The sequence below is a fragment of the Paralichthys olivaceus genome, chromosome 16, assembly GCF_024713975.1.
Source record: "Paralichthys olivaceus isolate ysfri-2021 chromosome 16, ASM2471397v2, whole genome shotgun sequence".
NCBI classification, from domain to species: Eukaryota; Metazoa; Chordata; class Actinopteri; order Pleuronectiformes; family Paralichthyidae; genus Paralichthys; species Paralichthys olivaceus.
This window is the reverse complement of record NC_091108.1, coordinates 17,230,780-17,245,908: the sequence shown is the minus strand read 5'-3', so window position 1 is coordinate 17,245,908 and position 15,129 is coordinate 17,230,780. Positions and strand designations below refer to the sequence as shown.

Below are 15,129 nucleotides of genomic sequence, written 5' to 3'. Positions count from 1 at the left end.
CGTGTGTGAGGAGGGTGAAGGGAAGGAGAGTCCACTGTGAAGAATGAGAAAATCTCTTAAAGAGCCGTGACGGGGCCCCGGTCGTTCTCTAAATGTATTTTAATAGGAGGGACCCTGATGTCCAGGGCAATTCATCTCCCATCTCCCTGTAATGAAAGGAGTCGTGGCCGGGACCGGGGCAGGTCTGGAGGGGTGGGGAGGGGGCGATACAAAAGCTGCATGTGGCTCTGACTCATTATGCTGCAGTTAGGCAGAGGGCTGCATGGAGGCAGCGGGGGTTAGGGTCCCCACAGACCGGCTCAGGGGCCACAATGCCGGCATGGACGAGCTGTAAAGGGAGACCCTGCCATGCCATTATCCCGCCTGCTACTAACGAGGGCTTCATACGCCTTTGATATAATCTCACTATTGAAATCCTGATAAATCCCCCCTGCGTTTACAGCCAAATCCCATTTGTAACGGGTTCGTGGAAGGCTGTGTGAGCGCGTGCGTGGCCCGCCAGTGTATGTTTGCGTGCGTGCGTCTTCACCTGCTCCTCTCTCTCTCTGCTCTGGCAGCCGAGGCCAGGCAGAGTCTCGTGTTAAAACCGAGCCGTTACACCGGCTTTAATTAAAAAAATCCCCTCTTGCGCGCACAAGACATCTCGTGAGATGATCTGATCTGAGACCGAATTAGAATAAAATCAATCTTTAAGTGGAAATAGTCCCTTTTCTTTGCCTCAGATTTGATCTGATGGGCAAACAATTACAGGAATACAACACACCAGGGGGATGAACAATAGAAGACAGAGAGCACATTAATGGAATATATTAATGAAAGTAAAATGAGCTCTAAGATGATGCTATTACCAGCAGTTATAACAGATTTCTTTCTTTTTGATTATCTGACACTACGATTATTCAGCGTGATTATTAAGCAATTATTAAGCTGCCTCAGCATTATGAGTCTATGAAACGTGTATTTAATGAAATGAAATCTTATCCTCTGTGGTTGAGGAAAAGAACAAGTCGTGTCATATCTGTGCGTAAAGTTGTCTCAGAGGTGGAGAGGTCAGTGGGACAGTTGAGCGTGCCAGTGGCTGCCTTTACACGGGTGGGTTACATAGGACACGTGCGTACGTGGGGATCCATCCAGCCCGTGTTTAAGCATAAATCCTTTAACAGTGAAAGTGCGCCTATGGGGTAACGCATCCCCTTAACAGACACTCCTATTTAAATGCTTTGTCCTCTATCTCAGGGACACTGCGCATCTCCGCGCTCCCCCCTTCGTGTGTCGGTGCGCAGACTCATTTAACAGCCCGAGGAACATAAACAAGCAACGGGAACTATAGCTGTATTAAATCAAGCCCCGCGTTCGGACCGCACATTTGCGTGCCAAGTTGCTCCGCACAGTCCAGGAATCTCTAAACGTGGTTTTAGAGGTCTTTCAGAAGTCCCCCTTTCCCCCCCTCTCAAAGCCCGGATTGGTCACAGTGCGGCTCATTTGCATGCCTCGCCGTATAAACCCTCCTGCAGACACTGCAGCCCTCTTGCGCTGAGAGAGCAGCACACCTCCAGAAGAGAGAGAGCGGAGCGCATCCAGAGTGCGCATTGAAAGACATATGGAATATTTATTACAGGCTTTACACTGAAAACAAAACAGGAGAGTCGACAGGAGTGGGGAAGGGATTTTTGTTTTAGAGGTGTGTTTTTTCCTGAACTCTGAATTGGACTCATTTCGGGACAGTTTGCTGAATTTCACCTTATTTATTGGAGTGAGGGTGTCAAGATGGGAGAAACGGGGTGGAACGGGCTGCTGGTGCTCGTCTCTTTGCTGAGCCTCTCTGCTGTCACACAAGGAAAAACGGTGAAATATCAGACGTTTGAGGAAGACGCGCCAGGGACAGTGATTGGAAACTTGGCCAAGGACATCTACTCCTCTCCCTCTTCATCGGGAGGCTCCAGGAACAATTTCAGGATGATGAAACAGTTCAACTCCTCTTTCATCCGTCTGAGGGAGAGCGACGGACAGCTGACCATCGGGGAGAGGATAGACAGGGAGCGGATCTGCAAACACACCCTGCACTGCCTCATCGCTTTCGACGTGGTCAGTTTCTCCAAAGAGCAGTTCAAACTCATCCACGTCGAGGTGGAGGTCAAGGACATCAACGACAACTCCCCCGAGTTCCCCCGGAAAGAGTCGAGTCTGGAGATCTCAGAGAACACGGCGGTGGGCACGCGGATCCCGCTGGACTTTGCCGTGGACGAGGACGTTGGGGTGAACTACATCCAAAGCTACCAGATCTCCGTCAACAGCCACTTCTCCATCGACGTGCTCAGCAGGGCCGACGGGGTTAAATATGCGGAGCTGGTGCTCATGAAGGAGTTGGACCGGGAGACGCAGGCGACTTACGCGCTGGAGCTTGTGGCTATGGACGGCGGCAACCCGTCCCGCAGCGGAACGACGCGCATCAACATCAAGGTGAAAGACTACAACGACAACAGTCCGGTGTTTGACAGGAACAGCTTCTCCGTGGACCTGCCCGAGGACGCACCGGTTGGCTCCCTCCTGCTGGACCTGAACGCTGAGGACCCGGACGAGGGGATGAACGGGGAGGTGGTGTACGGGTTCGGGAACCAAGTGCCCGCAGAAATACGACAACTCTTCAGAGTGGACAGAAAGACCGGACGGCTCACCCTGGAGAGCCCGATTGACTTTGAAAGTAAGAACACGTACGAGTTTGACGTTCAGGCCACCGACCTGGGTCCGAACCCAAGCCCGGCCATCTGCAAGATAGTGGTGCAGGTGCAGGACGTTAACGACAACGCGCCGGAGATCTCCATCACCCCCATGACCTCCATCACGGCGGGGATCGCGTACATCACCGAGGCGGCGGCCAGAGAGAGTTTCGTGGCGCTGGTCAGCACCTCGGACAGAGACTCGGGCGCTAACGGGCAGGTGCACTGCACCCTGTACGGACACGACCACTTCAAACTGCAGCAGGCGTATGAGGACAGCTTCATGATCGTGAGCACCAACCCGTTAGACCGGGAGAAAATCCCCGAGTACAACCTGACGGTTGTGGCGGAGGACCTGGGCTCCCCTCCCTTCAGGACAATCACTCAGTACACCATCAGGCTGACGGATGAGAACGACAACGCTCCGGTGTTCAGTAAATCTGTGTATGAGGTGGCGGTGGTGGAGAACAACGCACCTGGGGCATACATCACCACGGTCGTGGCGCGGGACATGGACCTGGGGTCAAACGGGAAGGTCAGCTACAAACTGGCGGACACGTACTTCATGGGCTCCCCCATCTCCACCTTCGTGTCACTGGACCCGGCCAGCGGGTCGCTTTACGCGCTCCGGAGCTTCAACTATGAGGTGATGAAGCAGATGGAGCTCCGCATCACGGCGAGTGACGGCGGCTCCCCGCCTCTGACCGGCAGCGCCAACGTCTATGTGAGGATCGTGGACCAGAACGATAACGCGCCCATCATCACGCAGCCGCCGCTCAACAACGGCTCCGCTGAGGTCCTCCTGCCCCGGGACGCACCGACCGGCTACGTCATCACCCGGGTGGAGGCGCGGGATGCGGATGAGGGCGTGAACTCGGACCTGTCCTACGGGCTGGCCACCGGTGAACCCTCCGTGTTCTCCGTGAACAAAGCCTCCGGGGAGATCTACCTGAACCAGGTGCTCAGCCACGACGTGGACGAGACCCTGAGCGTGACCGTGACGGTGAGTGACAACGGGAGGCCAGCGCTCACCTCCACCGCGACCCTCCGCTTCCTCATCATCGCCGGCCCCCCACCGAGCGACCGGACAGTGTACCAGCCGGGCGGCGGGGACGAGGTGCACGCGCAGTGGGACTTGTCCGTGGTGATTATTGTCGTGCTCGCGGGGAGCTGCACGCTGCTGCTGCTCGCCATCATCCTCATCGCCACCACCTGCAACCGGCGCAAGCAGGACAAAGGCGGGGAGGACAGCGACTCGTACGGGGAGAAGGGCACGCTGGAGCGGGGCAGGACCCACGTGGTGGACAACCCGCTTCTCCCCCTCCACGGGGACGGGGCAGGAGCGGTTTTTGACGGACACTCCTACAGCAGCCAGCCCGGTGGGTTCACCTCGGCTCACCCCGGGGGCAGCGACATATGTTCGGCCTCAGAGGACGGCAGCGAAGTGCCCTGTGTGTATGACTCAGACAACAACAGCAAGCTCCGAGGGAATAAACATGAGGTGAGATGCACCTTTGGGACACTTTGGAGAGGTGGGGAGGGGAGATGTGGGGAGGGGAGGTGTGGGTTGCACTCTGCCATGTGTTCATCCAGCAGGAACTCACCTCTGTTTTCTTTCTCCTCTGTCCTCCTGCAGGGCTACTCCACTCTGCCTGGTTATGGGAATGGAAAGGAGGCTGTGAGGCCCATCACCATCTGGAAGGGGAACTCCTACACCACCATCTCTGCCAGGGACCCGGCCTTCAGTGGCAAAGACAGTGGCAAGGGGGACAGTGACTTCAATGACAGTGACAGTGATGTCAGTGGAGACACAGGCCTGAAGAAAGACGGGGCAGTGGTTCCTCCCATGGGCGGCCAAAATGGTAAAGACATGCAAAACAATCCACATCATCTGAATGAGAGTATAAGATTATATGAGATTGGCGGTGAGCTGTGGCTTTAAATCTAATTCCACTTCCTTCTCTTTGTCTCTTTTAGCTCTGTGGGCTTGCACCAGTGAGTGCAAGGTCCTGGGTCACTCAGACCGCTGCTGGAGCCCCTCAGCAGTGAGAGCGAATGCCGCTCCCTCCCCGGCCCCAACCCTCTCCTCCTTCAACAGCCTCCCCAAGACAGCCTCCCTGCCCCGGGACCCCAACCGCAGGGACAACTACTACCAGGCCCAAATCCCCAAAACAGTGGGGCTGCAGAGCGTGTACGAAAAGGTGCTGCACAGGGAGTACGACTACGTTCTGGTCACCCCACCCATGCCTGTGAGGGTACAGGAGATCAGTGACATAACCATCCCAGTTTACACCCCCACCCCAACGCACTGCCCCAACAACGAGGCCTAAAAGAGACAATTGCACACACACACTTATAAGCTCACTCTCAAAGAAATGTATAGTGTATTCAAATGTTTAATTTATGATTAACTGACGAGGAGAATAATGTAACTATTTGAGGTTATTTGTTGCTGTTGAGTGTGCATATAATGTATAAGTTTATATCTGAATATTTGTGCGTTTTTGTTTTTAATGTAAAAGCCACATTTGAAGTCCATTCAATCACAAACTTTTGTTGGACATGAAGTGTATCATATGCAAGCTTTGTACATATAGAGATTTTATTTTTTATAAAAGTAATAATGAAGCAAAGATATGTAAATGAGAATTGTAATTATTGATCTTTACGCATGCTGACTATTTAAAAATGCCCCCTGACACTGATAAATTTGAGGGCTGGTGACCTGCAATGTATGAAGCTGATAATATGAAATCATTTGAATGCAATAAGTCGATGTACAGATTTTTTTTATCATCACAGCATTCTGGGAGAAAATAAACTTTGAAATACTGTTCTGAGCAGGTGACTTATGTGTGTTTTGTTCTGAGAGGTTACGATCCAGAGGTGCAGGCTGTTTGTGAATGCCTCGCAGGAACAGCCTATCAGTCAGGCCAGTCACTGTAGTAAAAGCCAACAGGCGTCGCTGTTATTGCAGCAGTGAGCCTCTGTCCTTGCAGCCCACTGAAGAAGGTCAGCTTAGTTTTTTTCCCTCTTTTGTGAACATGGTTTTGCTGGTGAGGTGCCAGAGCAGACGCCAAGGTTTTCTAGCAAATCACTCACGCGTAACAGGAGCAGAGCAACCTCCACAGTTATTATTTTCATCTTGGTGGACTAAATAGGTGCATTTCACCGCCTGCAGACCTGCATGTTAATGCGAGAAACACAGATAGGCTGAGGTCTCCATAACATCAATCATTACCACCTGATTCGTGCGCCTGGAAGAGACATCCATAATGAGAGTGGCTGTGCGTAAAGGCGCGGTTTAGGGTTCGCCTCTGAAAAGAAAAACAAGTCACGTGTATATAAAAGGAAGTGTCATGAGCAGGCAAACGCAGTTGAGATTTCTTAAAGAACGCGGAGTCCTTGCGAATATAGTTTCCTGCTCCTCTGTCCGGATGTTTTCTTGTCTATGTGCCAAAAGCGCTCGGTGCGCTCCTTACGTAATCCCCCTCCTTATAATCACGGATTCAGGGCACACTCCCCAACTCACTCACACACTCCCGAAGATATAAGATGAGCGAGATCGAAGTGAGCTGCCTCTTTTCTTGCACACTGTCATGTTAACATACTGTTTGTAGGATGGAGAAAGCGTGCGACATTCCGCCAGAGTCACCTCTGACCTGCAGCAGTCTGTGGAGGGAGGGAGGAGGGAGAGAGGGAGGTGTGCGAGGGTGATTCGAAGAGACAACCTCACCCTATCCCTTCCTCCAGCATCTCCTTAATGTGCATGGATACATCTCGGTCCACCAACAGAGGCTCGTGATATACAGCTTATTGATATGAGATTGTGAGGATCACAGCAGGGATCAGACTCGTGAGCAGCCAACACGTGGTCTTCAGAGAGAAAGAGCAATGAACTCTCTCGTGAGGGAAAGATAAATAATGTGCTGATCGTCAGCTGGAGGTGTTGGATTTCACCTGACTTTTATTCAGAGGCACAAAAGTTGTCAAGGTTACGCACAGTTCTAGTGTAGGAGAGCGTTAAAGCAAAACCTGTAGTGACCATCCTCCTCCTCCTCCTCCTCCTCCTCCTCAGGGCGAGAGGGAGGGAGAGAGAGGGAGAGGGGGGTGAGGAGTGAATGGAGTGGGGGCTCCTCAGGTGTTCGGCTGCAGTCATGGCCGGGAGCTCAGAGAAAGTACCGATCGCCTCAGCGGGACCGGAGGACCTGCAGAAGTTCATGCCTCCGGTGAGTGTTGCTGGGATCGTCGCCTCTGTCGGAGCCCACACATCCTTTATGTTCTATCTGTTTCCTGACCTTTCAAAAGTTGCATAAACCGTGTCTGCCACTTTATCATTACATGGACACCGTGTCAGCTTCAGTATCATATGTGAAGTGTATCAGAAAGCATCTCTTCTGTATGACAGTGTGTCTGTTTTACCGCGCAGGCCTACTCCACCGTGGCCGTGAAGCCCGCCGCCACCGGCCGCCTCCTGAAGGCCGGGATCGCGGTGCTCATCGCCGGAGCCCTGCTGCTTCTGCTGGGGGCTGTTGGAGCTTTTTACTTCTGGAACAACAATGAAAAACACGTAAGGGTGATATTCTATTATAAATCTTACTTCTACCTTCATGTCTGTGTCTGCATGTGACATTATGGTCAACTAGAGAGGGAGGAGGGTCAGAAAAGTGGGAGGATGTTGTAATTTTTATTATGGCTGTATATTGGTTTGATTGACAAAATGTACTTTTTCTTGTCCTAACTTTTATTTTCTTCTCTTTGTTTCATCCTCTGCTGTTATAAGTTAAGATGCATAGATAAAAACAGACCATAGTTGATGAAGATTTTGTCACTTTTCCACTGACAGTTGTGTGTCTGCATCTTGTGCACATTAGTTTAAATCAGGACAGCTAATGTGATTTAACAAGTTGTACCAAGTTAACTCACATTATTCTAAAATTATGTGAGTTTTCAGAAACCATTAATAGTTGGATTTTCTTTCTTTGCCTTTCTATAAAGTAAAACAAGTTTCAGCTCATGTCAACACCCCAGTGATTTTTACAGGCTATACTCCCTCAAGGCTTTGGATCAAAAATCAAATCAAAGTCGGTCTGATCTGCTAGATAATTCCACCCATCGCAGTTTTCTCTCCTTTCAAAACTTCTCTGAAACAAGAGAGAACCACCACAGAAGAAAACGGCTCTCATGCGTACTCCCACCCAATGAAAATTCATGTCACTTAAGGGAAGAAATTGTTGAAACAAGCTCTTTTGAATTGGAAACAAGTGAAATTATGTCGTCGCTGGTCGATTTTTTAACTAGTGTGAATTAAAAATGCTCAGCAGACTGAAGCAGCTCTTCAAGACGAATATTTTCTTGCAGTGTAGGCAAACAGCAAAATGTAAATTAAACTCTTTTTTCAAACTGGCTGAGGTAAAGCCTGGTGAATGGAGTCCTTGTGTGTATGTGGTGTGTGTGTGTTGGAGGGTTGTGGGTGGGTGGAGAGGGGTAGGGGTAGCGGTGGGGGTGGGGGGGCCCTCTCTGGTCCGGTTGATGCTCCAGGGGCAAGAGGTGTAAGAGACGACAGGGGAAAATGCTGCTTTCTGGGTGTTTTCTCTCTTTTTTTTCATTTATGAAGTTTGAAAATGTTATTAGGGCGTGATGAAAAGGCTCTGCAGGAGGATAATCATCACCCAGAGGAGTCAGGATTGTATTCTCCCAAACAAGCGTGAATGAATGTGTGTGTCTGAAAGAGAAAATTGAGAGGAGAGGTTTGCGAGGAGAAGTCATGGGTAAGATTCAGAAAGGGAGAATGAAAGGGAGAGGGCTGTTGGGGTGGGTGGGGGTGGGGTGACTCTTGGGACTCTCATACCTTACATGCCAGTCTGAAACCTTGTGTGTGTGTGTGTGTGTGTGTGTGTGTGTGTGTGTGTGTGTGTGTGTGTGTGTGTGTGTGTGTGTGTGTGTGTGTTCAGGTCTACAATGTCCACTACAGCATGAGCATCAATGGCAAAGTGGAGGAAGGTTCAATGGAAATCGACACGGCCAACAACATGGAGAGATTCAGCACCAGCAGCGGGGCGGAGGAGGCCGTGGAGGTCCATGACTTCGAGATTGTGAGTCGAACTGAAACCAATAAAAATAAATTAAGATAATAATGTCAGGAGGAATAAATAAGAGCAGGAAAGCAGGACATCCACTGTCACTCCCTATGAGCAGTTCGGAGGAGAATAGATCAGATTTGTTGAAACTTCAAAGATCCTTGTGGGGAGACTGGCTCATTGCAACAGTGGAAAAACAAAGAACTAGCGGACATGTCCCCCTGTGGGCCAATCAGTGTCAAGACACATCGTCCCTCCAATTTTCATTAAACTCGGACTGGTGGTTTTTGACCTTTAATTAAAGCGGTCCCGATCAGGCCAATCACTCTAGTGAAGCAGCAGTTTTGGCCTCTTAACAATTTAAATTCTGACCTTTAATCCTATTGTCCCCATGAGTGTCATTTTAAATCTTAAATACAGTGCACTCCCCTGATGTTTAATTAAAATCATGTTTGCTGTAATGTTGCATTCAATGTGCAGATGTGTTGTCCCAGACGCTTGCAGACGACAACACAACATCTCTGTGATGAGTTATGAATTCCAGCTTTTTGTTTTGGGCTCCTTTCTTTTCTCACTGAACCAGGGCATCACAGGGATTCGCTTTTCAGGAGGAGAGAAGTGCTACATCAAGACCCAGGTGAAGGCTCGTCTGCCTGACGTGGAGACTCTCAACAAGGAATCCATGACGTTCAACCTGGTGGGTTGGTCCAGTCTTTTTCGGAGAAAGTGGGATCTCTTTAAGTTGTGAATTCATCGATAGCTCGTTTTCACTGTAGAAATGTAACAACTCTTAAATCTGAGCATTCCAGAACCCGATCTTTTAAAAGTCATGTGAAGTTCTAGAACTGTATTTAACAATTTGGCATCTTGCAGTTTTTTGAGTTTCGTCAATGTTACAGTCCTCATTATTGATTCCATGACACATGAGTTTGACCAGTTTTTTCACCAGAGGTTGAATGCTCCAGGATTCAGCATTACCCCCTGAGACCGTCCTATATTTAGCTCCAGGAACCTGGCCCCAACAGTGTAAACAACAGCAGAACCAATGACAGTGGATATGTGTGTGTTCCTGCAGTGGAAAGGGAAAGACACACGTCTGAGTGTTTAACTCTTTAAAACCCATTTTCCAACATAAACATCCATCATCACCGTGACTGCATTGAAATCATTCAGTCTGATGCTTAAACTTAAAACTTTTTTCAAATAAAGATGGAAAGTTTGGCAGCACTGTCATATATGAAATACTTTACAAGTGAGTTATAAGGATCAAGTATTCTGAAATAACCTATTTATTATTTTTAGACGAGTAATAAGCCATGAAAAGGTAGAAACTTTGGTTGGTGTTTGACATGCTATGCAAGAAGCACCACTCTTGGGAAAGCAATGTCACTTTGATTGGTCGTCTACTTTGGCTCAGACTGATCTATTTAAACACTTATTGGATGAATTGCCTCATCATGACATGATGCATGAACAGTTACTCGTGATCCCCAGAGGGTGAATCCTACTTATTTTATTGATTCCCCAACTTCTTCTCCAAGCGTCAGCATCAGGTCCGAATTTCTACTTGAGAGAAATATCTCAACATCTATGGGATGGATTGGCACATACTATGGTGTAGACATTCCCTTCAGGTCTCATCATAGACCGTCATCATTCATTTGTTCTACACTAATGATAACCTTAGCTGTTGTCTACTTCTGGTTTAGTTCTAATTAGCATGCTGACATTTACCACATCTCCATTCACCTTTTTAACTCTTTTAATTATTGTAGTGGATTAGGCTGTTTGGACAATTTGACCACTAACCTTCAGGAGGAAAGCTGCACACAACTGTACATGTGATGGATTACTGCAGTGGAAGAGCCCTTTATCCATGAATTACAAACATTGACAACTGCACTCGTTATAAATGACTTGTTCACTCAACAAACCATTGAATCTGATGATACAAATGTGAGGGAGAAAGTAATAAAAGGAAAGTGAGTTCTCTGATTTGTAATTACAGCACGGCCAATCATAATCACATATACTACAAATTGATTATTTCCTAATTTATTGATATTAAAATGTTTCTACTGTTCCCCAAAAATTCCATATTAGTCAGACTTTAATTTTAATCAAGAGCCATTTGTCCAAAAGACAATACAAATGATGCATCAAGAAATATCTCAAATCTGGCAACCCCAAACATCATATTAAAAAATTCACAAATCCTAAATGAGTCCATTACTAAAGCTAGCTGTTATAACTGATAAAACATATCCATTATAAATGCTATTAGTTGTATTAACGCATTGTCTGTTCTCTACTGAGCTTTAGATATAAATACTACGAATCCTCACCTCTGATATATTACTAATGTGAGCTGTGGTGTTAGCATGAATCACCCAAACCAATGATAAACCAAGGAGACGTAGGTGATTTCCATGTGTGGGTTCCCATCACTTAACAGAACACACACACACACACACACACACACACACACACACACACACACACACACACACACACACACACACACACACACACACACACACACAGAATACAGAACCATATGTGTGTGGATTGCTATCACAACTCACAAACGCCTGTGATTGTTCAATTGAGGCTGTCTGATAATTAAAATCATTTAGTTCTGCATAAGCCTCACATCCACATAAATCCACATAGCCGAAATTACCCTCATGAACGCATAAACACTGACAAACGCGCGCGCGCACACACACAATTAATTATGATGCGGGGCTGCTCTTATTGCATCTCTGTCTCGTAAACAATCATTTATTTCACGTCTGTTCTTTTCTGTGTGTTTGTGTTGTTGTCTCTTTTTGCCTCATAAGTGATCGTTTGGTTCACATTTGTGTGTGTGTGTGAGTGAGAGAGGAGACAGGGAGATGTTGTTATAATGGTTGCTGCAGGCTGGTCATTTGCTATAATTTAGAGTGATGGCAAATCTGGGTTAGATAACCGCTCACACACATAAACACACATGTACACAAACTCACACGAACACACACAAACACACACGCCCCCATCCACAGAGAGTGGGTCAGATAAACTCTTATCTGTCAAGCAGTGGAGAAGGACCCCCGCTTTTATTTTTCCCTCCAGCAAATCAGTTTGAGCTGGGGAAAAAAAAACAGCTGCAGCATTTCAGAGAGGTTGGAGGATAACATTCCCTAAACATGTCTGTGGCGACTGCAGTGCAGCCCTCAGGAACAAACGCCTCTGGGCCAAATCATCCCCCACAGAATTCCCCCCTCGTACCTGCAGGCTGTGGATACAGAGGACATATGTTTACACAGTCTCCCCTCCGGACACCTCATTAGTTTATCTGCAGAAACCTGTACATCCAGGCCATCCCATCTCCCCTCCCCTTCAGCTGCTGATGAGTCCTTACACTGTGTGTTCGGCTAAATGTTGATGCAAGTGGAATCTGTATACTAAAGCCTCCTGGGCTTCCTTTTTACTGCTTGGTTTTATGTTGTTATAAGGAGCATTAACGGTGCAGCATTAATGCAGATTAGATTTGAGTGTGAGGAGTGTGGGCTATTTAAAGGGGAAGGCTAGTAACGAGATACATCACCAACCCTGATATTATGCCTTCAAGTGATGTTTTTTTTCTCCTTCTAACCTTTTTCACTATTTGAAGGAGGATGAGGTGATGCCGGCCAAGTTTGAGGACGATCTGATCTGGGTGGCAGCCGACGCGCCCCTCTCTGACTCCGCCTTCCTCAGCAACAAGATCAAGGACTTGTGTGGAGACCTGCCCATCTTCTGGCTCCGCCCCACCTACTCGACCAGTAAGCACATCAGGGTTATCATGGAATCTAAAACACAACATTTTTCAGGCACTGTGAAAACAAAGAAGATGTGGGTCAAATGGTTTCAAGTATTTCCATTTAACATTGCCATTGTTCAAGCATCGGAAAGAAAAACAAGCTAAAAAGAAAAGTCCTTTTGAAGTGTCTGAGCCGCAGACTGTACACTTCTTAGCATGCTGGGAGGTTAAAAGTTCTCAAAACACAATTTTCATTCTACTTCATCTGACGACTTCAAAAGTGCCGTCTGAGAAACGACTGTGCAATCAGGAGCCGAGGCCACATTAGTGCCACTCCGCTCCTAAATTTGGTCTGCTGTCAGAATGTGAGACTGTGATGTGTGCAGGCGGACAGAGGAAGAGGAGAGCCGCCCTGCGCCAGCGCCGCCAGACAGCCGCGGAGGAGGAGGAGGAGGACGTGGAGGCAGAGTTCAACCCAGAGAACCCCTACCAGGTGAGTCACATGAAGGAACTCACACTTTTATTTCTCCCTCTGTTGTTTGCGGCCCGCCGCAGCATTCACAACTGTCCGTTCGGATCTGAGGGACACCTGAGAGGGCTGCGGCCGGGGAGAGTTTTTCACAGCTGTGCAAGCGGCAGCAGATGCTGGGGTCACGGCGGAGGGGCCTGGATTGTCTCTGCAAATCTGAGTGTATGCGTGGGTGTGTTTTCTGTGCATGCATTTGCTGTGTGAGGCTGTCCAAAGCTTTCCTTTCAGCACTGAGACGGTATGAATAATTCCACAACATCCCCCCCTCCTCTCCTATTGCCCTTCTGCCCTGTTGAGAGGGCGCGCACATACACACAACACGCACAACACAGAGTCTCCCATACACCCTCCAACCTCACCCCCTATGTTGGGCCCCACTTTCATTAATCCCTACACATTCTAAGCATCCCCCAACATGCAACATGCTCCTGACAACCACAGAGGGGGGGGGGGGTGGGGGTGCAAACATTACACAGAAAAAGAAAATATTTGACAACAAAAACCCACGTCTGACATCATCCCCTCCTCCTCAACCCGCCTGTTGGAAATTCATTTTTAATTGGTTTCGAAATCAGCTTCCTCCGCTACTGGAGACTTCAGCTGGCACGTGACAGAACGGCACGCCAACGCTGTGCACTCTGACCTCTCGTGTCTCCTTTCAGAGAGGTCTGGAGGGCGAGCAGGGCAACATGAACATCGACCCCATGCTGGACCACCAGGGCGTGTGCTGCGCCGAGTGCCGCCGCGGCTACACCCACTGCCAGAGGATCTGCGAGCCGCTCGGAGGCTACCACCCGTGGCCGTACCACTACAGAGGGTGCAGGGTGGCCTGCAGAGTCATCATGCCCTGCAACTGGTGGGTGGCACGCATTATGGGTCTCGTGTAGACACCCCCCCCTGAGTCCAGGATTGAAGAAAGTAGGGAGGGGAGGGATTGATGGGGTTGCGAGGGAGGGGAGATGAAGGGGAAAAGTTTTGCTTCTCATTTCCTTTACATATACCTGTTGGTCAGAGCAGATTTGTAGAAAAATGAGCAGCATCAGTAGCCGTGCATACACATTATAAATGCATGGAACAGAATCTAGGACACCGGGATCTCACATATAAAGGTTTGCAGTCGCTGCACAGCTTCTCTTATTAAAAAAACATACCTGCTTTCCAGTCAGATCCTCCTTAACTACAGCTCAACGCTGTCGAGAGAACGTACAGCGGACCTGTTTTCACTGAATTATGTGCTCAACATGTATCTGTAGATAAAGCAGGTAAGGTTGTATTTATAGAGCTGACCTTTTCTTTCATCCCTTGCTTTCCGATGTAAATAAATGTATAGGGACCCATAGTGTTTCAATAGCAGTCAGCCGGTATATTAGCCTCTGTTAGTTTTACTTTTCATGCCTCTGGTGAGAAATATTTTGAAGTGCTGTGATTTCTTATCCTATTTTCATGAAAACCTTGTACTGTACGCGCTCTCTCTCAAACTCATCTAAATGTATTTTTACCTGCATTGAAGGAGCTGTCTCAACGTGCAATATCACTGAATAAACTTTTTTAAGTAAACTCGAAAGCCTCACACCTATTTTTCATGCAGTTGGCTGAATTATTTCTATCACACCCTGTAAATACAGTTTACTCACAACAGAGCAGTGGGTTTATTTAGGAACACCCCCCCCCACCTCTCGTCTCTCTCTCTTTCAGACTGTTCAGTTTTGAAAAGTGTCACATTTGGTAGCTGCTCTAAAGGCGTGAGCAGAAAGAACTTTCCAGAGTTCTTTAATGTGAGAGTTGCGGCTCTAGAACTCTTTAATGAGACTAAAGAGTCTGTAGCCGTCACGCTCCCAGATCTTACCCACGATGCAAAGCGCTTAGCTCCTTTTGATGTCACAGAGCCGCCTCGGGCAGGGGTAGGGGGTAAGGATGGGGGCGGTGTATTTGTGTGTCAGGGATAGCGGAGGAGTGTGTGTATGAGGCTGAGAGTTCCATCCAGAGCCACAAATGGGCGTTTGATCGTCACGAGAGATG

At 48.3% G+C, this 15,129-nt stretch overlaps 2 protein-coding genes across 2 annotated transcripts; both read left to right on the top strand.

Moving 5' to 3' along the window:
* The first annotated feature begins 1,402 nt into the window (after positions 1–1,402).
* LOC109647863 (protocadherin-8) lies at positions 1,403–5,558 on the top strand. The gene is made up of 3 exons (XM_020113675.2): positions 1,403–4,218; positions 4,354–4,579; positions 4,695–5,558. The coding sequence occupies exons 1-3, from the start codon at positions 1,768–1,770 to the stop codon at positions 5,045–5,047; spliced, it is 3,030 nt and encodes a 1,009-aa protein (XP_019969234.1). The 5' UTR covers positions 1,403–1,767; the 3' UTR covers positions 5,048–5,558.
* A 1,239-nt stretch (positions 5,559–6,797) lies between these two features.
* Positions 6,798–14,667, top strand: LOC109644129 (leukocyte cell-derived chemotaxin 1). The gene is made up of 7 exons (XM_020109461.2): positions 6,798–6,946; positions 7,147–7,287; positions 8,672–8,812; positions 9,381–9,494; positions 12,453–12,603; positions 12,968–13,074; positions 13,773–14,667. Exons 1-7 carry the CDS (start codon positions 6,839–6,841, stop codon positions 13,995–13,997), a joined length of 987 nt encoding a protein of 328 aa, XP_019965020.2. The 5' UTR covers positions 6,798–6,838; the 3' UTR covers positions 13,998–14,667.
* Positions 14,668–15,129: the final 462 nt, after the last annotated feature.

Excerpts from the sequence above, each read along its gene's own strand:
- LOC109647863 (XM_020113675.2), top strand. The coding sequence starts at position 1,768 with ATGGGAGAAACGGGGTGGAACGGGCTGCTGGTGCTCGTCTCTTTGCTG. Across the intron at positions 4,219-4,353 it reads TCCGAGGGAATAAACATGAG|GGCTACTCCACTCTGCCTGG; the intron begins GTGAGATGCACC and ends GTCCTCCTGCAG. Across the intron at positions 4,580-4,694 it reads TCCCATGGGCGGCCAAAATG|CTCTGTGGGCTTGCACCAGT; the intron begins GTAAAGACATGC and ends TGTCTCTTTTAG.
- LOC109644129 (XM_020109461.2), top strand. The coding sequence starts at position 6,839 with ATGGAGTGGGGGCTCCTCAGGTGTTCGGCTGCAGTCATGGCCGGGAGC. Across the intron at positions 8,813-9,380 it reads AGGTCCATGACTTCGAGATT|GGCATCACAGGGATTCGCTT; the intron begins GTGAGTCGAACT and ends TCACTGAACCAG. Across the intron at positions 9,495-12,452 it reads AATCCATGACGTTCAACCTG|GAGGATGAGGTGATGCCGGC; the intron begins GTGGGTTGGTCC and ends CACTATTTGAAG.